This window comes from Triticum aestivum, chromosome 5B (assembly GCF_018294505.1).
Source record: "Triticum aestivum cultivar Chinese Spring chromosome 5B, IWGSC CS RefSeq v2.1, whole genome shotgun sequence".
In the NCBI taxonomy this organism is placed as follows: domain Eukaryota; kingdom Viridiplantae; phylum Streptophyta; class Magnoliopsida; order Poales; family Poaceae; genus Triticum; species Triticum aestivum.
Genome location: NC_057807.1, coordinates 43,267,811 through 43,289,321, shown reverse-complemented (window position 1 = coordinate 43,289,321; position 21,511 = coordinate 43,267,811). Strand labels below are relative to the sequence as shown.

Sequence of the window (21,511 nt, the reverse complement as noted above, 5' to 3'; positions counted from 1 at the left end):
TCTTTGCGTCCCGGAGCAGGAGCTCTGCGCCCGTGCCCGATCCAGTGCCGCCGGAGAACCAACCACCGCCGCGCCTCCCTATTCCTTTCTCCTTCCCTTCTGTGCTCTCTCCATCTCTCTCAACTTACTCTTTGCTCTCTCGGGAATCGTCTAACTGCAAAAATCTTCTAAATGTGTAAACATGGTGATACTCCTGGGATATTGGATTAGCCAGAAAAGGCATTCGAATATTTGATAGCTCAGACCTCAAAAGGTGAAAACTGCTGCTAGTGAAATGCAGTGGAGACTGGAGACAGATCAATGCCAAGTGGAAGGCATGAATGAAGCTGCAAAATCAGCCGAGACTGATGGTGTCATCTGGTAAATCAACTTAGAGCACAAACGCTCAAGTGCGCAATTATCTAAGAACACTAATATATATTGTTGTCTTTCAGAGTATCAGTAGTAAGTTTTTCGGAGCATAAAGATGGGATTTCTACACGCAATTGGATAACATCACAAAAGCCAACCTAATTGAGCTGAGCTCCCCTGTCATTCAGATCAAGGAGCACTGTCTAATCGAGTAGGAAAACAAAATGCTAGGGTGCTAATTCTATTCCCTAATTAGCATGAGGATTGAGCTGATTTAATTACCAGCGGATCTTTAATATTGCTAAGCAGCTCCTCCGCCGCCGCCGGGGCTCCATTTGTGCAGGCCGTCGCAGCTCAGGGCGGCGCGCGTGAGTTGCCGTTGGACGCTCTTCCAAGCGGCCGTCCTCTTCCTCACCGCCCGGATTCTTGCCCTCCTTGCCGCCGCCTTGGCCTCGGCCACCAGGGACCGGTACTGGCGCACCCTCCACGCGAGGATCTGGCGCTTCTCCCGCCTCTGGACCACGACGTGCGCATCAACGCCGCTGCCGCCGCCGCGCCTCCTTTTGGCACCCGGATCCCTGCCCGCATGGTCTCCGCCGGAGTCGATGTACATGTCGGTTGCGGTGCTCGGCTCGGCGTGGTCCGTGGGGGCTGTCCCGCCCGCCGGCTGATCCGCCTCTCTCATTGCCCAGTCGAGGACGAGGAGGCGCTTGGCGGAGCCGACAACAACCGGCCCCGCCGGTGCGCGGAGGAGGATGGATCCATGTGTCCAGGCACTGTAAAAAGGACCGCGGCTTGAATAAACCAAACAACAGTGAGTTTTGTGCAAAAACGAAACGTTTTGTCATATCCACTCGAAATTGGACTGCGGGTTGGATACAGAAAACAATAGGGGCTTTTTTGAAAAATTACTGCGACGGTGAACCCGGAGACCCAATCCATGCTTTATTATTACTGGCACAAATGCCCGTGCGTTGCATCGGGCGGAAAAATGGGCATAACCTGCTTCATGTTCCATTGTGCATCATTTTTATATTTATTTTTAATAAACGTTGATAATATGGTTAAACATGGGAATTTCCTTATTTTTAATAAAAGTCAACGTTTTAGCAAAAGAACCCATGCGTTGCAATGGATATGAAATATATTCCAGGTTTTGCGTGATATTCGAGAGTTTATCTATCATGGTGAAATACTGAGATCTATCTCTCAATTTGTTAGATTCTTCCTCATCTTATTATAAATTCATATGTTAGATAAGACGACCCATTAGATAGTAAAGAGTTTACAATGCTTGTTGCTCTTTTGTTGATACACTATCGCCAGCAGTAGGAGCACACCGACTGCCCAACACGGCTACTTCCCTTGATAGCATCATCAGAGCTCGAACATGATTAGGATTAGGATATGCAGAGTTGCGGGTGAGATGATATGGCGGAGGGGAGTAGGCACATGTATGGAGGTGGTGCACGAAAGGACCCTGGACATGGTCAGCGTAGCCATCACCACATGCTTCTCTCTCTCTCCCTAGCCGGCGTGTGGGGCGAAATAGGACGCATCCCCTCCTCCGGACCCAATTCGAATTTCTCTCTCCTCTCAATCTCATCAATGGCATCAGGAACATCCAGACTCAAGGAATATATAGATGATCAAGTAGTCCATAGGTGAGCCCCAAATATCTTTTCCCTTAAGAAATAATATTTCTTTTCAGTATTTTTTTGATAAATCTTTTCAATATTTCAGTCACACATCTTTGAAGTACTGTAACTACTAATATATTCATAATTAAGATTAAGAAATGGTTGGCTTAAACAGCGGCCAAGTAAATTGTATGCTAGGAGAGATCGAGATCTAGCTAGCCTAGCTCTACGCAAAAAAATAAAGATCAACATCTAGCAGCAGCGACATGGCATTGTTTAAAAAAAGCAGTAGCAGCAGGCACTCAATCCCATCGAGAATTCCTTTCTCACCGCTCAGTTCTTATCTTCTCCGCACATCCACCCAGCTCCACCCAGCGCCACTTCTCCACCGGCAGCCGACGCGCACCACCAGATTTCCTCCCACGCCTCCGCCACAGGCCCAGCCAGGCCTCGCGCGTGCAGGCCGGCCGCCAGCCAGGAGCCCATACACAGCCAGCCGCGCTGCAACAACGCCACGGCCTGTACGCCGCCTCCCACACCATGCCCGAGCAAGCAAGTCCCCTCGACCCCGGCGCCTGCAGCTCCTCCTCGGCTCCCTGTCCGGCACTCGGCGCCGTCACCGGCTACCCCCTGCAACTCGAGCCGTTGCTCCGCTGACCTTCTCCCTCTTCATTCCCTTCCCTAACTCCCTCTGGATCTCTCCCTCACCTCTCACCTCTCCGTATATTTTCTCTACAGGGAGCATCACACGGGCGCCATGAATCTCCGACCCCGATGCCCAAGCTCTCGCTGCTGTTCAGCGCCAGATCCGCGCCGCCCACCCTCTCCGACCGTGTCGGGAGCCGCCGTCGCTGCCTGCTTCGTCTGGGCTTGGAGACGACGAACGCCAGGAGCACCCGCGACGTCCAGCGCTAAGTCCTGCTTGATCGAGACCCTCAGCGCCACTAAGCATCGGTCCCGCTGCCCCCGTTACCCCAGCCACCTACCGGAGAGAGAGGGCCTCCCCACCACCCAGTGCCACTCCTCCATCCAGCGCCCACGAGCTGCCTTGCCCGAGTTCCTTCCTACCTGCTAAAGCCTGGTCGTGGTCCACCGCAGGCTACAACGGCCGCACGTGTTCCAGCCACCCATGGCTCTGCTCTGCTTCCCCTCTTCCATGAGGGTGGCACACGTCGGCGTGGTGGTGGGCGCGCAGCGGCATGGGGGTGCCCGGCGGCACATGGCGGCGTGGGGTGGGCCGGTGGCGCGTGGTGAGGCGGGGCGTGGTGTGGCATGACAGGAGGTGGAGATGGGATAGGGATTTGTTTGGAGGGGATTGGGAGGTAGGTCGTGCGGTAGTACGGCGGGTTGTATATCCCAAACCACGACGGTGAACCCGGAGACCCAATCCGTGCTTTATTATTAGGGAGAGACTAGTAAAAGTGCCCGTGCGTTGCAACGGGCGAACAACAAAAACTCACAAAAATTATAGTGGCCACCATAAAAAAATTCAAGTTAATCAGATTGCGCCAACTAATGTAAATCCTACTTAAGAATAACTCATGCAAGAAAGAGGAACCTGAGCTTAGAAAAAAAAGAGGAACTTGTACACCATCCTGCCTTAATGGACGGTCCTTCTGGCGGTGATAGTGGCCACCGCTGTGCTTCCTTGTCCTCGTGGGCAGACGTGGGGAAGGAGCAGATCCTGAGATCAAGGAGGCCGTGGACGGGAGCAGCCGCTCAAGAAACAGAACCATCCAAAACATTTAATGTTAGAATAAAGGATGCTACAATTTTCAGAATGTTGGCAGAGGCTATTGCTACATATACTAATATCAACACTTCAGTATAGCAATATAACTTATGTGGCCTTAGCAAAAGGGCAACCAGAGTGAAGCTGGAGTTAACATTTTTTTGGAATTTGTACAACTTAGAAATGGTTAGGTGTATTAGGAAGTAGATTTCCTAAATTATAACTTCATCTTAAGTAGAAATTCATTGAGTACTACTCTCAAACTATCTTCTCTATATAAGTGAAGTTTCACAACCTCTACTTTTTGGTTTATTTTTTCCTTTGTTGATGAAGGCACCCAGATGTTCATACATTCTTGTATGAACCAGCTTTCTATTGTCTTATGTAGTACAGCAAAAGGGCATGGAGTAAAAAAAACATGGTCCACAATCATCTACTGGAAAAATAAATCAAAAGGACAATGTTTGTGTACCCACTACCCACATGGGGATCAATGTTTTGTTTTAATGTTCGATGCACAGTCGTGATGACAATTGACCCTGAGAAATGATGTTGTAGTGTGTTCTGGATCAGGTTATCGGTTGCACTGTCCACCGAAGCAGTGGCTTTGTCCAGGACCAGTATCTTGGTGGGCCTAAGAATTGCCCTACCAACACAGAAGCTGACAGCCCATGCTCTAGTTCTGTCCATTCTCTACCACTTTGAGGGTAACTTTGAATTTCAGAAATTTCCGAAGAAGCAAGACTACCAAAATATGAACTGTATGGTACAATATAGAGCAGACCTGGTGAGTCAAGTTTTAGCTCCTTTCTCCGAACTTTATCTTGTAGCTGACAGTAATCCAAGGCCTAAAATGTCGAATAATATTTTTCAGATAAGTTAAGATCATAGTTCGAGAAATGCACACAACCATATTGTGGAGACATATCAAACTAAAAAATAATTGCGAGCACTTTAAAAGTGGGCCCTCTGTTTCTGTTATTTTTTAATTCACCATGACCACTGAGTGCACATGCAGATGTAATCAACATAACAACATATGTATTTATGAACCTCTGAGATGGAAATCAGGAGCCATAATTGTGAACTCAGATGTTAATTGTGAACCATCTCTTAAGCTTGCCTGCTGAAGTAAGCCACTGTTTTCATGTTCCAAGAGGTCAAATTTTCATGCTGGTTCTAGTGATATTTTTCAGCCTGAAATTATTTGTTAACATATAGATATAAAATCATACTGATTGTAAGGGAGCTAAATATCTCAACCCCTTTTTACCGGAAATGATATGGATATCATACTTGTGTATTCAGTGATGGCGTAGTGTTCCTGTTTTACTCTTTGAACTATATGTGCAAGGACAAAGCGAGAGCCATGGGGAAAAACAAAAAAGGATCAATGTAGTTGAAAATCTGCTTCTGAGCTCGGGCTCAGATGATCCCGCAATCCACACCCATGGTTTTGCATCAGGATTTGTGCTTCTTTGGGTATTTTCGGCCGTATTTTCGTTGTCTGGCGCGGCGGACTGTCAGCATTTATTGCTACGGAGCGTTGGGCTGCCGTCGCGGGACAGATAGAGGCCCGATGGTTCGTCATCTTATCTGAGCTAACGTCGTCGCGGGACAGCTCTACGATAGATGGCTCGGCACTTTACCTGAGCCACCCTGAGCCGTATGACTTAAGTTTTAACACCGACGGCGTCAACACGTCTGGAAACATAAATGCATTGGCCTACCCTCAGCCCATCTGCCCAACGCTCTCATTCACTCTCCCATTCCCCCAGTCTCTCCATTGTTCACTCATACCCAGCTCCGTCCCCATCTCCGGCGACATGTCCACTTCGTCTACATCATCTCTCCCCGTCCCGGCGGACTGGCTGCTACCCCTGATGGCATGTCCACTCTGCGGCGACGAGGTAGTGACAGCCGTCGCAAGGAGTGGGAACCAGGTTGGGCATCGTTTCTACAAGTGCATCCGTTATGATGCAAGTATTTTTTGATCCGATCTTGTCAGGTTTTTCATATTGAATCAAGATTTCACACACATCTCACCGGACTGACATAGAAGAGTTTTCACACACATCGTTTCGATGGACGCATGTTGTCCAAGGAGTCGCTACGTCAGACGCATTTACATGCCACGAAGAAATGCTTGATCAAGGGAAAAAACAAAGGCCTCAACATCCAGACGACGCTGCTAGTCCCAGTCAGCATCAGCCAAAAAAAACTGCTCAAATGAAGTTGTTTCGCTCAAACATATTCAGTAACCATGATCATGGATACAAAACGCAACTCAACAGGATGCAACCACTGTAAATCAATTTTTAGCTTTCGAAATGCCAAGGCCTCCCATATAAAATTATGTATGATTCAAATAGAGACGGCAGGAATATATTTTTTAGAAATCAAATAGTGCAGAAACAACAATAAACATGGTAACAATACTAAAGTTTACGTGTTGATATCATCTCAAACAGCAGATGGTAAATTCAGACTAGCTACCAAATTTTTCAGAAAACCATAAATCCTTATGCGTGCTCTAGGACACAACTCTAGATCGTTACAAACATGGACAGTACATCTCAGACTAGCTATCAAATTGTTCTCACAACATCCCACATTTTTTCTGCTTGCCCAAGGAATGCAAGACCATGATATCTCATATTGGAACAGCATACAAATCCTGATCCGGGACGGACTGCAGATCAGACCTCATGAAAAAGACAAATACATATTCATCGACCGAAAATTGCACAGCTCAGCTCTCGGCAAACCCAAGAGGCCTCTTGCATGTGTTCCCCGGTGTCCTTCTATTCCGCAGTTCTGGCATCTGCCGTTTCCGTGGCTTCTTCGGAGCATCCCCTCGCTCTGGACATGTGGTCCTCTTGTGCCCCTCGCGGCGGCAAATGCTGCAGAACCTGGTACTTTTACTCAGCCCTTCGTACAGTGCCTTCTCCCTGTTGCTTGTCGGCCTGCCAGATCCTCTACGCTTTTCTGGTGCTACGAGGCACTGAAGTTCATTCATGCCTCATGCCGACAGAATTCGCAGCACTGTTGCATTGGTCAGCCTCCTGATCAACCAAAGCAGGATCGCGGTTGCAAGTTACACTGGCATTTCCATTTTCAATGAGACGATCCTTGAATGCCAATCCATCCCGCGCGACCGCCAGAGGCGCTCCACCCCGCAGCAGAGTCCAGCCCAGAATGCATGTAGTCATAGCATGCAACACTTGCGTCCCCCATTCACACAACTTCCATGGCTTTAAAATATAATGTTGCATGCCTGTACGCACGACAAATTATGCGATTTGTCGTTCTGGTATTGAACCAGGTGATCCGGTAGTATAACCCTCGCATCTCTTGTCCACCTTTTCAGGATATGGTACTTAGGGATTTCATCAAGATGTAGAATCTCCATCACCTACATTTTTTTCATAATTAACATATGTTAGTGAGACATGTCCTTTTTTTCCTTTGAAAAACTGAATTATGTACATCAATACACTTATGCAGATTACCCTCAAAGCATGGCAGCAAAGCATTGATTTCCTGTGTGCTCAAATTGACCACATTCGCACGTGAACATTGATTTGTCTTCGTTAACTGTCACCTCTTACTCCACTCTACTCCACTTCTCTCTCTTTGCTGCATTATTGTGAGTTGTGATGTATTTCCTCATCCTTTCTACTTCAGTCACATTGTATGCAGTTCCTTCTATTAGGAGGCGGCCAAATTCCTCAAACATATTCCTTGTATATATTTTGCTGGCATGTCGCTCTATCGCAAGGTTAGCCTGCCGCACGGCGCCTCCCTGACATAATGAAAGTATTAAAATAGATTTCTGTTTTTTACTGATTTCTGCTCAAGAACTGATCTTTTTTTTCCCGCAAAAAAAGATCAGTTCTTGAGCAGAAATCAGTAAAAAACAGAAATCTATTTTCTTGAATGGGAGCAACATATTTACAATCATTGTCCTCTTCTCCTCGTAGCTTTCATTGCGCTCACGGTCAAACTGAAGCCTCATGTATTGCCGGACAAAAACATGCATCGGGCTTGCGGGGGGCATGTATGACTTCAGCATATGGTTTGCACTCTCACTCCTCTGTGTACTTGTCATTTTTTGCACAAAACACACCTCTTAAATATGGTTTTGCCCATTTATGTCTTGTCTCATATATTTGGGTCATATAGTTAGGCCCCCTCAAGTTGTACTTATCAAGCAGCGCGTCCCAGGCTGTTTCAAATTCCTCCTCAGCTAACATGTGGTTAACAACTTTGTGAAATTCAGCTTGGAAATCACACTTTTTCGTGTAAAACAGCCCCAGTGTTTCCTTCGCCTTCTTCAGAACATGCCACTTGCACCAACGGTGGACAGTGTTTGGATAAATTTTCTTGATCGCAACCTCCATTGCTCTGCATTGGTCTGAGCAACCAAAAAACAGTTTCAATCAGAACCATAATTCAAGACTTATTTCCTTGCATGTTTTTATGTCATAATTCATTACTGCGTCCAGTGCAATTTGAAGGGATCTACAATAAAATATGTACAAGCAAGGGACATTTTTAGTGTTCAAATCAATCACCTGTTAGTATTGTTTTTGGTGCAGGTCCGCCCATCATGCGAATGAATTCTGAAAACGCACCATTCGAAGCTCTCTTCCTGCTCGTCGCGCATCAACACTCCTGCCAGGATGATACTCTGGTAGTGATTGTTAACTCCAACAAATAGACCGAATGGCATGTCGTACAGATTTGTCCTGTATGTGGTGTCGAATGTGACCACGTCACCAAAGAACTTGTACTGCATCCTGCTGCTCCCATTAGCCCACATGAGATTCTTCACCTTGTTGTCTTTCTCGGCGAGCACCACAAAGGAGAATCCAGGGTCACTCGACCGAATGTAGGCAAACACCTGTAGTGTCTTCCGTACATCATCTTCAACCTGCTCACGACTAATCTTCTCACAAATGTTCCTCAGTGTCCTTTTAGTGAAAGGCACCTTCTCAACCGAACCAAAGAAGCTCCCAATTATGATGTATACATTGCCAAGGTTGACGTTGTTCTCCCTCAACTGCCTTATTAACTCTTTGGTATAGACGTCTATGTGTTTATGAGATGGCTAGTGCACTTTCTCTCCCATTGTAAGCGACATCGAATGATTGTGGCTCGCCCGGTGCTCTGTTATGTACCAACTGTTGTCTGATGCACGTAACAGTCTGATCAGAGCCGGGCACTCGCACATGCATGATCTGCTGTTTTCAGCGTCTGGTTTCCCCTGCATACCATACAACAGAGCTAGTCAAAGAATATCCCAGCAATTTGATATGTACAACCAAATTCACTTTGTACACTTTTTTTTCATTTTAATCTGAAACTGAAAGGCCGCTCACCGAACAACCACAAACTATCTCCTGTATGCTTTTGGTTCTCTCGGCGTTCAGCCTGCTTTTTCCATATCTTATCCCAAAACCGATTTCCCAAGAATACAAGTTGTAGAAATCATACGCCTCGCCCAGTGAATCAAAACTAAGACCTAGCTCAGGTCGGACCACATTCTTGTCAGGTTGCTCAGCGTATTTACGCATTGATAGCTCCAGGGCGCTCATCCTTGAAGGACAGGGCACACGGTCCGGTGGCACACTCCCGAGACGAAGCCTGCAGCGAGTTGCAAGCCCCACAATTTACATGCTGGATGTCTATGAGATTATCAAACAAACTGATTGTCACGAACAAATGTCAGAGAACCATCTCTCCCTGTATAGTCTTGCAAAGCACAGTTTTTCAACCTCCCTGTGTCATCATATTATTTTCTAATCTAAAAAAGGCAAAGCCTAGTTCGTCTAGAAACAAAAAACACAAAAACCAATTTTGACAGTTCACACCCGTACCATCAATTTTTACATGTCTGCATTTCTATGTGAGAGAAGATTGGTGAAACAAGTAATTACCCCCACTCCCCCCCCCCCAGCACACACACACACACAAGATTTGTTTCATCTGAATATGTAACCAAGGATCAATCGGGCGCCTACTTGTAACGGCAGTAACAGAAGATACAGATGGTCGTCGTCGGAGCCTCACCTTTTAGTCCAGCCGGGGGCCTGCGGATTTACTCTTCCCGTCGACTGGGCAGACCTCGTCGGAGATTCATCACGCCTACGCTGGCCACCTACCTGAGCGTCGGTGAGCACACCATCGCACACCATCTCAGTTATCCCGGAATCAACATCCCCCTGGCGAATATCCTGATTAGCAGCCCCATTATCCAGAAGGTACATCATCGGGACTGGATCTATGTGGTCAAGGTTGTCGGCAAACTCCTCCCACACGGGGAACCTGCGTACAGAACGGCGAATCAGTCGCATAAGATTAGTTATCTTTCACAGATCAAGCTTATCCTATCGTCGTTCCTAGGAGAAAAACGGACCAGATATGCACGGGAACGAACCTGTCGACCGCATCCAGTAGGAATTCCATTCCCTCGATGTCCATCCGCACCCAGCTTCACGGTCAAGCACCGTCGACGGCACCGGCGCCGCCACCCGCGACAGCAGCCTCGGCGAACTCTCCTCCTTTTTTTCTTCGACGGCGGCGAGGGGCCTCTAGAATGAACCACCGAAAGGGATATCTCTTTCCTATTTTTTCATAACACACGGACGGGGTGCGGCCGACAAGCGGCTCAGACAGCGTAATCCATCTTGCACTCCTTATCTGATCCAGGCCCAGACTAGAAAAGCTAACGCCATGGTCCACGGCGTACTCAGGATTGCACGTTCCTGGTCCACTGCCCATTCCGACTACCCGCGACGTCCGTTCGACCGCGGGGGGCCAGCCCCACTTACGGTGCACCGTTCCATACTGTATTTGGAGGTTTTCTCCATTTACCAACGCTCGCACAGGACAGGCCAGCTAGCTTTCTCCAAATCCCAAGACTGCAACGGACGACGCAGATTATGGGTGCAGCTGAGCCCGAGCTCCAAATCGACGCACTCCAATGTAGTGAGTTTGAGTGGTACATGCAACAGTCTGGAACATCAAATTCATTACGCTGATACAACCACAAAGTACAGAACTTGCATATACTAACTTATTAAGCTCTGCAGTGTCATCACAAATGTGTTGAAGCAATCTGTATAAAAAGTTCCTTACCTATGGAGGAGCATGTCTGGTTGTGGTGGTAGTCGGACTTGGGGCCAAAGGAGATGAGGTCACGGCCCTTGTCGACGACGACATCTACCTCGCCAACTCCCAGCTAGCCACTGTCAAGGCCCACTGCAACATCGAGCTCCCAACAACGCTAACTTTTCCATATGAAAGAAGCAAATATTATTTAACAACAATAAATTCTGTTCTCAAATTCAACATCCTTCAGAGCACCGGGGTCTCTAGCTCTCTGCCAATCCGAAGTTCCAAACGGTCCAATGCGAAAACCTTAGAAAGTCACCACAAGCTTATTTCCTGATCTTTCGATTCAAAAGAACTCCGAAGAATTTCAGGTATCATCGACCTGAGAATGGAAGACAAGGCTTGGAAATGTCACTGCTAATCAATGGCAGAATTAGTTTGAGAAATATATATATAAAGAACAGAGGTTCTGGAAATATTTTATAAACTGCCATCGTCTAGGATTCTGATCTAAAAAAATAGAACACATAAGGTTTCTAGTATTTTTTTTCTATTATTAAGGACTTGTAGCCTCCTGACTCCTGTCATGAAGTGGCTTGCTTGGAGCTGATGCAGGAACTTAACACATTTGATGTGCTTAACATTCAAAGGACTGATGTGCTTGATGGCGATTTGAACTACATGTCTTTTTATGTTATCCATCATCGCAACCACATATGAAAATTACTAAATTAGTATAAAATCACCCCTTTGATGTGAAAAGCATCTAAACAGATGATTGGCAATAGTATTGCACATAGCTAAATTATTTGGCAATAGTACTGCACATAGCAATAACAAGCATCATCTGCATACTAATTGGTCCTGCTAGGTCAAAATTACCTGGATGCAACAACCTTCAAAGAATCATCCGTTGATATTGCCGATCGCCCCTGAATTTGAGAGAAAACTTATGCTTAGATAACACCCAGAAAGGTAGTTAAAAACAACTATGTAACAAGCAAGCACATCATTTAACTGTACATAAGCATGTAAACATATTTTCAAGAAAAACATTGGTGGTGCTGAGCACAATTAATCCAGCCGCTAATACTGTATCCAATATGCCTCAATTTCTAGGATCTCCAGATAGATGAACGAACGAAGTAATACAACTTTTCCGTTTCCAAACAGATGGATGGGAAAAGTATGGCTCACCAGGATGACGAGAATAGCACAGACGCCGCTGCCCCGCCAAGTCTAGGTGAGCAGGTCGCACGCCAAGTTCCTGAAGGATGACCCCGCGGCCGCTACGCTGTGCAGGACGCTTCCTTGACGCGTCGCAGCAGTGGATCTCCACTGACGTCGGGTGAGAAGATGCAGTCCATGAAGTTGCGGAATACCCCAGGGAGGGCGTCCTTGCCATAGACCTCGACCGCGCAGACTTCAAAAAAGGAAGCATGGACCTGCACAAATCTTTACGACATCAATGACATTGTCCTTAAGTCAACTCACAACAACCATAATGAAACCTTTATGATCATACTCAGTTTCAAATTGAACATAATAATATCCATGAACAAAGCTTTTTTCTAACACACAGATTATAGTAGTGCCTCACAAAAGATTTGTACAAATACAAGGGTCGCCTATCTTTGATTAATTTGTTTTGCCAGTTGATATACTTTCTCTGGTCCATGGAGTTGAACATTACTTTGATTGATATACTTTCGCTGATCCATCACATACATATAATTTGTTTCAACTTCTAGTGATCTTGCAAGCTAAAAAATCTGCAACTATAAAGAACCAGCTCCAGTTTACTTGCAAAAACAGATTAATGAACAACATAGCATGAGTGTTCGAGTATTTTTCTGCTTGTACATTAACAAGGCATCATCTGCATACTAATTGGTCCTTCTAGGTCCAAATTACCTAGATGCAACAGCCTTCAAAGTATCATCCATTGATATTGCCGATCGCCCCTGAATTTGAGGGAAATCACACCCAGAAAGGTAGCTAAAAAAAACTATGTAACAAGCAAGCACATCATTTAACTGTACAGAAGCATGTAAAACACATTTTCAAGAAAAACATTGGTGGTATTGAGCACAGTTAATCCAGCCGCTAATACTTCATCCAACATGCCCCGATTTCTAGGACCTCCAGATAGGTGAACGAACAAAGTAATAAAGCTTTTCCGTTTCCAAACGGACGGATCGGAAAAGGAAAGTATGGCTCACCAGGAAGACAAGGATAGCACAGACGACGTTGCCCTGCCTAGGTCCAGGTGCCGAGTTCCTGAAGGACAATCTTGCGGCCGTTGCGCTGTGTTGCAGGACGCTTCCTTGAGGTGTTGCAGCAGCGGATCTCCACTGGCGTTGGGTGAGCAGACGCAGTCCACGAAGTTGCGGAACACCCCAGGGAGGGTATCCTTGCTAGAGACCTCGACCACATTGGAAAAAGGAAGTATGGACCTGCACAAATCTTTACGGGGCAACAATGGCATAGTCCTTCAGTCACAAGTCACAATAACCATAATGAAACCATTCTGATCATACTCAGTTTTAAATTGGGCATAATAATATACATGAACAAAGCTTATTTCTAACACACAGATTATGGTTGTGCCTCGCAGAAGTTTGTTTCTAAAAAAAATCCCTCAAAAGCTATTTTGACAATGCCAGGCCTACTTTTGACAACAATTGGTAGGGGGCTAAAAAATTGATGCCAAGCATAATATACCGAGATGTTTCAGCGAGAAGGAACTCACCGTCCTGTGACGAACAGTGCAGAAGCAATCTCACCGAAGTTCTGGAAGAACTCAAAAATTCGATGCGATGGAGGATTTTCGCGAGGAGCTGCTCTTGGGTTCCCTTTGTTGGTGCAGTGCTCTAATGGCTGGAATTGATGAGAGACGGCCCCAAGTCGAGGATTGGACGATGGCGGGGCTCCGACTCTGGCGATTGGAACGTCGTGGTAGACACCAGAGGCGAACCAAAGGATAGCGATGGGGAACCCTAGGCGTCGTGCTTGAACGATTCACCAGGGTAGACGGCCTGGAACCTGCGGCGGCAATCCTCTATGTTGTAGTCGAATTTGTCCCCATCCACCTCCACCGCCGCTGCCGCCGCCGCTACCTCCACCTCCACCTCCTTCCCCTTCTCTGTATGCCGCCGGCTCATCCGGCCTACGGCTTGCCGCCAGAGCCATGGATTTGAGCACCAATAGAAACGATGGCATGGGGGGTGCGTGAAGGGGAAGGGTGCGGCTGCGAGAGGCCCCGGGCCCCGGCGAGAATCTTGGGCGGCGCGGCCATTGGGGAGCGGTAGCGCAGCAGGGGAGGTCGAATCGGGGGCTCCCGTTGCGAGCAAGCGGCAGAGGACGGGAGCAGAGAATCTGGCCGGAGGGGAGGGATGCGCGGACCGTGGGGAGCTCGGGAGCGCGCTGCGCGGCGCCGGAGGTCGCCGGAAGCGGCCGGCGTGGGTGGTGGCGGCGGCGGCGATGACTTAGTGGGACTTCGCGAGAGGCAGAGGAGGCGAGCCCGTGTCATGTTCTTTTTTTCTTTACAAATCAGCTCGGACCGCGGGTTGAATAGTCCAAACGACAGGGTGTTTTAGGAAAAAATGAAGCGTTTTTTTTTCAAATTTACTTAACAAGGGACGGCGGGTTCAATTCATAAAATCAGAGGGGCCTTTGTGTAAAACGCCGCGACGGTGAACCCGGAGACCCAATCCATGCTTTATTATTAGGGAAAGATAGGGAGAGACTAGCAAAAGATCCCGTTCGTTGCAACGGGACAGAAAAGATACACGCTCTTAACCCAATGACCACGACTCGAGACCCTGATAGGTAGACGTTCTTTATTTAAAATGGCATCACATTTGTGTTCCCGACGATGGTCTCACTGCTCACACAACGAAAATGCATTTGAATGTGGTCAGTCCTAAGGCGTCTCTCTCTCACACACACACACGCGCGCGCTCGCACGCACACAATCGCTCAGAATAAGATGAGAAAAGTGTTGTTTTTTCCTGCGAGGTTTTTCAGAGTTGTGTATGCGTGGTTATCAATGTTTTTTCCCAGGTTTCAATGTGTGTTTATTTGCAATTTGGATCGCCGCTGGTGTGAAATAAAAACGGATCGTGCACTATAGATTAAGTTTGCACCCAAATTAATAGTTTAGAAATATTTAACAGCTAAAAGTAACATCATATTTAGATTCTACACATTTTTCTAATCAAATTTCATATATAATATGTTAAAATCGAAGTTACGGTTTAAAAGATATGGATAATTTTGTTTTAGATAAACTGCGGATTGATTAACCAAAAGGTTAGGGGGTTTTCTGTTAAAATACAAAAAAAGATTGGTATGACTTAAATATGGACGGCGGGTTGATTACCTGAAATCTCAGGGGTTTCTAAAAAAGTTAAAAAAACGGTTCGTTATGACTTATAGATGGACTCCGGGTTGATTTCAACACATTGTAAGGACTTTTTTACAAATAGGGGTGACGGACGACGGAAACCCACCGCGCTTTATTATTAGGTAGAGATTAAAAAAATAACTAGCAAAAATGCCCGTGCATTGCTATAGGAGACACAATTAATGTGTATTTAAATTTAGTTAGAATTAGATGAGCAAAACACAATGATAGTTCATGCGAAATTTAATGCGCACCAAAATTTTAGACCCATACAATAGGAAGTTATATACGGTTTCCAAATGAATTTGAATTTTCTATACAGAGCTATGATTCATCGTCATATTCTAAGTTAAAATAGAACTGGTTATCTTCTCCCGACTTGAAATATATTCCATGATGGTTGTAGATGCGGTGTTGGCATGTGCTGGGCGGCTGGTGAGTACCAATTGTCAGCGATCCTGCCGCTGTCACACAATATTAACAAAATAAAAAAAGTGGAAATACTGGCATTTTACACAAACAATTCTAAAAAACAAAAATAGTAGGTATCAAGCTCTAGAGGTCCTAAAACACGGTTTCAATTGTAATAAGGAGAAGACGTACTGCCTTATCTCTCTAAATAACATTAATATTAATAAAAAGCATAAATAATGAGATGACATGGTTGATTGACAAATTAATACATTTTATGGAAGCCTTTAATTGACTCGGTAGCATGTGATTTGCTTTTATTATTGGGCCTATAGAGATCCATAGGAAAAAATGTTGTTCGCGTCGATACAAATGGCCATCATTGCAACTGGAGAAACAACAAAAAAATGTACATTTCTAGAGACACACTTGTGGTCAAGTTTGTCCAGATCACACAATCCTCCTCAACTCAACCATCTTCAAATATTCAGCCCATAATCAAATCATTCCTTACCGGATCATACAGTCAACCGTCTTCAAATATTCAGCCCACAATCAGATCCTTCCTTTTAATTATTAGCCTCACATAATCCCTTTTTATTTTACCTTATTAAGGATCCCATCCATTTAAATATTCTGGCAAGCCCACCACAATCCTTCCTTACCTTATTAAGGATCCCATCCATTCAAATATTCAGCCGAGCCCACACCATTATTAAGGATCCCATCCTTCATTCAAATATTCTTCCGAGCCCACACCATCCTTCCTATATTTTCTTCCGAGCCCACACCATCCTTCCTTTGAATTAGCCGCATATATTTAGCCACAATAATTAGCTGCCTTTTTTTCACGGATGTTTGTTAATTACTGCGGCAGCTGGTATATTAACTGGTTTGACTGTGTTCAAAATTGCGAGGTGGGATTATTCTTCATGTAATATGTTTATCTCAGTTGGTTATCCTGGCCGAAAGAATTAGACAGATCCCAGGCTCAATTCTGCATCGTTGCAGGATTTGTTTCTTTCTCTAAGACCTAAGATAATAAAGCTTGCACGCAGCCCATAAGGCCCATGTTTTTTGCGGCTAGTTAGATGGGCTAGCGTGGCTGCCTGTACCCGGACGTACAATTCTTTTAAAATCCGACCGGGGAGAGGAGACGTGGAGAAAATAGTACCACCTCGTAGAAACCGGCAAAAGAGACCACGTAGGGAAGAAGTGAAAAAAAAAAGAATGACGGTGAACCCGACAAACTCAATCCGTGCTTTACTATTACTAGCAAAAGAGCCCGTGCGTTGCAACGGGAGAAAAAAAATAACACACACTCTTAACCCAATAACCATAATATGTTCATGCACTTTATTTTAGCGAGGCATCATTTTTATGTTGCCGGTTATCCTCCTTCTCACCCTCAGTGGCCTCAGTGTTCACACAAACCAAAGTGTGTTTGAATGTTGTTTTTTCCCTGCCAGTTTTTTCAGAGGTGCTCATGTGTGGTTATCAATGTTTTCTTTTGTCTCTTTATGATTTTAGTGGTTGTTTATTTGCAATCCAGATCGTCGTGGTACAAAAGAAAAATGGACGTGCCCTACAGGTTACAAGTTTGCTTTTAAAATAATATTTTAAAATATTTAATAGGTAAAAATAACATCATATTCAAATTCCACATATTTTTCTATTCAAATTTCATATATAACATGTTAAAATTGGAGTTACGGTTTAATAGATATGGATAATTAAGAAAAATATTTGTTTGACTTAAATATCTTCCAGAATAATATTTAAAAAATATTTAACAAACAAAATAACCTCATATTCAGATTCTACACATTTTTCTAATCAATTTTCATATATAGCATGTTAAAATCAGAGTTACGGTTTAAAAGATATGAATAGTTTAGAAAAACATTTGTTTGACTTATATATGATCGGCGGGTGAATTATCTAATACGTCAGGAGGGTTTATGTAAAAATGTAAAATAATGGTTCGGTTATGACTTAAGTGTGTACTGCGGGTTAATTCATGAAAAATGCAGGGGGTTTTCTGTAAAAGTGCGTGACGGACGGCGGAAACCCAGTTTGCTTTATTATTATTATTAGGTAGAGATTAGGGAGAGACTAGCAAAAATGCCCATGCATTGCATCGGGAGAAAAGAAATTATTTTTTGAGGATGGGAGAAACGAATTTATCACACCGCGTAAGCATAGCCTATTACACGAGTAATTCTTTAATTTATGACCCACGTCAACTATTCTCAACATGAAGAATTATGCTTTCAGCCAGACCATCTTTGCAAAATGGCTAAGAAATATTTGCATTGTTTAGTTCGCGGCTTTGCTATCTTATTCCCTTCTGCACTGTGCTCTCCACTCACGATGATGGCGTATTTCTTGCCCGGTGTTAATGCGAGGCATATGTAGGACCGGTAATCTATTAGGTTAACTATTGTGACCAGCTTGTTTCAAAAAAAAACTATTGTGACTAGTTTATTAACCAAGAACCGAAAACATGGATAGTTAATTTTCTAACTTGGGACATTTTTCCCATGGATATGTAACAATCTTCTCAAAATCTAGAACAGTTTTATCCTAAACCTAATTTTTTTTCTTAAACCTAGAACATTGTCCTACTTAATCTTAATTTATACAAAGACTGCAAGTCTTGTAGGTAGAATCCTAAATTTGCAAATTAGAATAAAAACGAGGCATTCTAGTGAGCATGCATCTAATTAGATAGTATCGGATGTAATGTAATAGTGGAGGAGACACATTCCCTCCCCTTGACCAACCTGATTATTTTTTTTATTGGTATAAGATTTCTCTTAAACCTTATAACTTATTTAAAATTACTTTATTATGAATTAGGTGTTATGCCGACCACATAAAAAATTAACCTAGAAGCTACAGCAAAAATTACTCCATGATGGAGTCTTTGAATCGCAATAATGGAGCTTTACAGATTGTGTTACATCTAACTTGAACAGCGGCGACGACTAATGGATCCCTTCCAAACAGCAGTCTCGGATCTGACGAGGTGTGAATCCTGATGATGTAGCCTGAAAATAGATCACAAGCATATGGAAAAAGGATCACTAAACATCATGAGCTATTAAAAGTGTACGAGGAGAAAATCTGAAAATAACAGTCAATTATTTTATAGAACTTACACTTGTTCTTCGGAACAAATGGTAACAATCATGATGTCATATTAGAGCTTATTCAGGACATCTTTTTTACTAAAGGGAGTACTATGTTTCAGCAAAATTGTCAAACTATGTCTACACATTTAGCATACTATTATCTCCGTCATCTCAACCTACACAGCTCTGCACCTTGTTAAAATCCTAACCGTCAAAATTTATGCCATAACAATATCTAGGACTTGGATGTTAATGGCTAAAAAGCAGTTTTGCTAAGTCCCCAGTGGTGCTGTACCAAGAATATGGTGGAGTGCTTGAATCCATCATCAGCGTCGACGATCAAAGTCGGACACTGGTCAGCAGTCATGCACTGCCTCCGATTCTGAAAGTGGTGAGGATAAGCAGGCCAGACACAAAGTTTGCGGCTGTGGCCATGAGAGCGACGATCCTGTGCCCATGGTGCAGCGCCGAGCTACAGAACACTCGCACGACCTTGCCGCATCCAGCGGAGAGGGAGCACCGGTAGCGGCTTGTAGGGGATAGACATGCTCGTGGCCGGGGATCACCGTGGAAAGCGTTGGTTGGAGGTGCGTATCGCGCCCGTCGCTTATAGGAAGGAATGTACATGAAAAACTTGCTGCCGCTGAAGAATCATATGAATCAACCTACATGCCTTCACGTGAAGTGAGCAGGTTGCATCAACAAGAGAGAAATCAGATCAATAAGAGTACTAAACAGGGTGGCAGTGGTCAAGAACGGAATTTATCATCTCACCTTGACGCAACAGCTTGGTTCAGATTGGTGGCACTTCTGTAGGTAGCCGAGTCAATCCCGTGAAACCAACCTGAATGACCAAGGCACAAGAGAAAAACAGAGAAAGTAAATAAGAACAGCCGTCCATCCAAAACTGAATCTCTGCGTGAGCGTTCTTACCATGTCATGTCCGCCGGCTCGGAAGGGGATTCAGTTTCATCTGCAGCGGCATGGCCCTCCCTGGGGAGAAGCACGCGTCCGCGCCGTTCAGACGATGGCCGCCGGGGCTGCACCTAGGAACCGATAGTAAGGGTAACTGAATGGGAGAGTGCCTCCCAGGATCTTCGCGTCCCCGAGCAGGAGCTCTGCGCCCGTGCCCGATCCAGTGCCGCCGGAGAACCAACCACCGCCGCTCCTCCCTATTCCTTTCTCCTTCCCTTCTGTGCTCTCTCCATCCCTCTCAACTCACTCTTTGCTCTCTCGGAATCGTCTAACTGCAAAAATCTTCTAAATGTGTAAACATGGTGATACTCCTAGGCTATTGGATTAGCTAGAAAAGTTAAGGCATTCGAATATTTGAAAGCTCAGACCTCACAAGGCGAAAACTACTGCTAGTGAAATGCAGTGGAGACTGGAGACAGCTACTGGCACGTATGTGTAAGCAACATGCAAGAAGCTAACTACCACATCAGGGATCTCAGGATGCTCCATGCTTCCGGAGCAAGTTCAATTACCTGTAAGTGATCTTGGAGTAGTGAAATCAAGTATCTCATCTATACTGTATCCATACAGCAACGATCTATAGATATCTATTCTTATACCAAAAAATCAAGTATGAGATCTAGGATTCAGAGTACAGATCTTTAGAGAGATAAATTTTCTTTCACAGCAAAAGCCATCTAACCAAGTCTGATGCCCACTAAAAAACACTATGTTTAATGCATGCATCTCTCAGTGAAACTTATATGAAGATAAATGAAGCAACATGATGATAGAAATCTGGAGATGGCACTAATTGATCTATTGGGTGTCATCTGTAGTTAGAAGGTAAATAAGCACACCCATGTGAACTTGAGGTCCTAGATAGTTTGTACAAATTTTCATATCACCAGACTGCCCCTTTAAACCCAAGCTGAAATACATACTTCCAATCCATGCGGCTGTACCACTGACATAACATGTGGAATTTAGATGGGCAGAAGAACATCAAATAGGTGCTTGCAATTGGGGAGGGGGGATCTCACCAGATGAGGAGTTCCTGCTGAACATCAAACGGCTCCTCTATTCGGCAAGAAGGAGTCGCCGTTGCCGCCGACGGAGCACGTTGTGCTGCGAGAGGGGAGGGATGAACGGGTTAGGAATCTAGATCGAGCTGGGGGAGGGGAGGGGGCGGCGGGGTTGGTGGTGGTAGATGATGCTGGCGCAGGGGGAGGGGGGAGTGGAGGTCGACCTACCACCGGACGCCTCCGGCGTGAGGCAAGGCGAGGCGGACGACGGGGTGGGTCGCCGCCGCTGCAAAGCGAGGCGAAGCGCCAGAGCCCAGAGGCATGGAGTACGAGAGGAGGCATGTGACTTTTTTCCCCAATGGCGAACCGTTTTTCACTTACGGACGTGACTGCGGGTTGAATATCAAATAACAGAGAGACCTTTTCGCAAATTACCGTGACGGTGAACCCCGAGACCCAATCCGTGCTTTATTATTAAGTGAGAGACTAGGAAAAAGGCCCGTGCGTTGCAACGGGAGAATATCACACACTCTAGCCCCGATAATAGTGTCTCAAGATCTTCACTCCTCAGCGACACGAGCTTCTATCTGGCGGTGCCCAGGAGAGGAACGCTTCAGCGACAAGCAATAACTGGATTGCCAATGAAGACGTGGTGGCATATCGCGCACTACACACATCTTGTACACGTTCTCCACAAGATGATGGCGCAACACTGGCCCCATCTGCTGCTCCCG

The 21,511-nt window shown here is 45.2% G+C and overlaps 2 protein-coding genes and 3 long non-coding RNA genes across 8 annotated transcripts; 1 reads left to right on the top strand and 4 right to left on the bottom strand.

Moving 5' to 3' along the window:
- Positions 1 to 332: 332 nt before the first annotated feature.
- On the bottom strand, positions 333 to 1,142 carry LOC123110289 (uncharacterized). The gene has a single exon (XM_044530771.1). The coding sequence runs from the start codon at positions 1,034 to 1,036 to the stop codon at positions 653 to 655; it is 384 nt and encodes a 127-aa protein (XP_044386706.1). The 5' UTR covers positions 1,037 to 1,142; the 3' UTR covers positions 333 to 652.
- Positions 1,143 to 2,339: 1,197 nt separating this feature from the next.
- Positions 2,340 to 3,456, top strand: LOC123110287 (uncharacterized). Its single transcript, XR_006453256.1, has 2 exons — positions 2,340 to 2,635; positions 2,730 to 3,456. It is a non-coding gene; the product is annotated as an uncharacterized lncRNA (long non-coding RNA).
- Positions 3,457 to 4,297: 841 nt separating this feature from the next.
- On the bottom strand, positions 4,298 to 12,180 carry LOC123110288 (uncharacterized). The gene is made up of 4 exons (XR_006453257.1): positions 12,040 to 12,180; positions 11,725 to 11,774; positions 10,867 to 11,224; positions 4,298 to 4,571 (listed from the first exon to the last, which is right to left on the bottom strand). It is a non-coding gene; the product is annotated as an uncharacterized lncRNA (long non-coding RNA).
- Positions 6,224 to 10,427, bottom strand: LOC123110286 (protein FAR1-RELATED SEQUENCE 7). Of its 3 annotated transcripts, XM_044530769.1 has the most exons (7): positions 10,166 to 10,427; positions 9,799 to 10,053; positions 9,108 to 9,372; positions 8,301 to 8,992; positions 7,682 to 8,140; positions 7,236 to 7,528; positions 6,224 to 7,138 (listed from the first exon to the last, which is right to left on the bottom strand). In XM_044530769.1, exons 1-4 carry the CDS (start codon positions 10,207 to 10,209, stop codon positions 8,837 to 8,839), a joined length of 720 nt encoding a protein of 239 aa, XP_044386704.1. In that variant the 5' UTR covers positions 10,210 to 10,427; the 3' UTR covers positions 6,224 to 7,138; positions 7,236 to 7,528; positions 7,682 to 8,140; positions 8,301 to 8,836. The 3 variants fall into 3 exon arrangements, 2 of the variants coding, with proteins under 2 accessions (XP_044386704.1, XP_044386703.1); XM_044530768.1 differs by having other exon boundaries at positions 7,236 to 8,140; XR_006453255.1 differs by lacking the exon at positions 9,108 to 9,372 and having other exon boundaries at positions 7,236 to 8,140; positions 10,166 to 10,425.
- A 7,019-nt stretch (positions 12,181 to 19,199) lies between the features above and the next one.
- On the bottom strand, positions 19,200 to 20,880 carry LOC123115588 (uncharacterized). Of its 2 annotated transcripts, none has more exons than XR_006456670.1 (3): positions 20,796 to 20,880; positions 19,732 to 20,285; positions 19,200 to 19,642 (listed from the first exon to the last, which is right to left on the bottom strand). It is a non-coding gene; the product is annotated as an uncharacterized lncRNA (long non-coding RNA). The 2 variants fall into 2 exon arrangements; XR_006456669.1 differs by lacking the exon at positions 20,796 to 20,880 and having other exon boundaries at positions 19,732 to 20,045; positions 20,142 to 20,779.
- Between the last annotated feature and the right edge of the window lie 631 nt (positions 20,881 to 21,511).

Excerpts from the sequence above, each read along its gene's own strand:
- LOC123110289 (XM_044530771.1), bottom strand. The coding sequence starts at position 1,036 with ATGAGAGAGGCGGATCAGCCGGCGGGCGGGACAGCCCCCACGGACCAC.
- LOC123110286 (XM_044530768.1), bottom strand. The coding sequence starts at position 10,209 with ATGGACATCGAGGGAATGGAATTCCTACTGGATGCGGTCGACAG. Across the intron at positions 10,054-10,165 it reads CTACTGGATGCGGTCGACAG|GTTCCCCGTGTGGGAGGAGT; the intron begins GTTCGTTCCCGT and ends TTCTGTACGCAG. Across the intron at positions 9,373-9,798 it reads GCCCCCGGCTGGACTAAAAG|GCTTCGTCTCGGGAGTGTGC; the intron begins GTGAGGCTCCGA and ends AACTCGCTGCAG.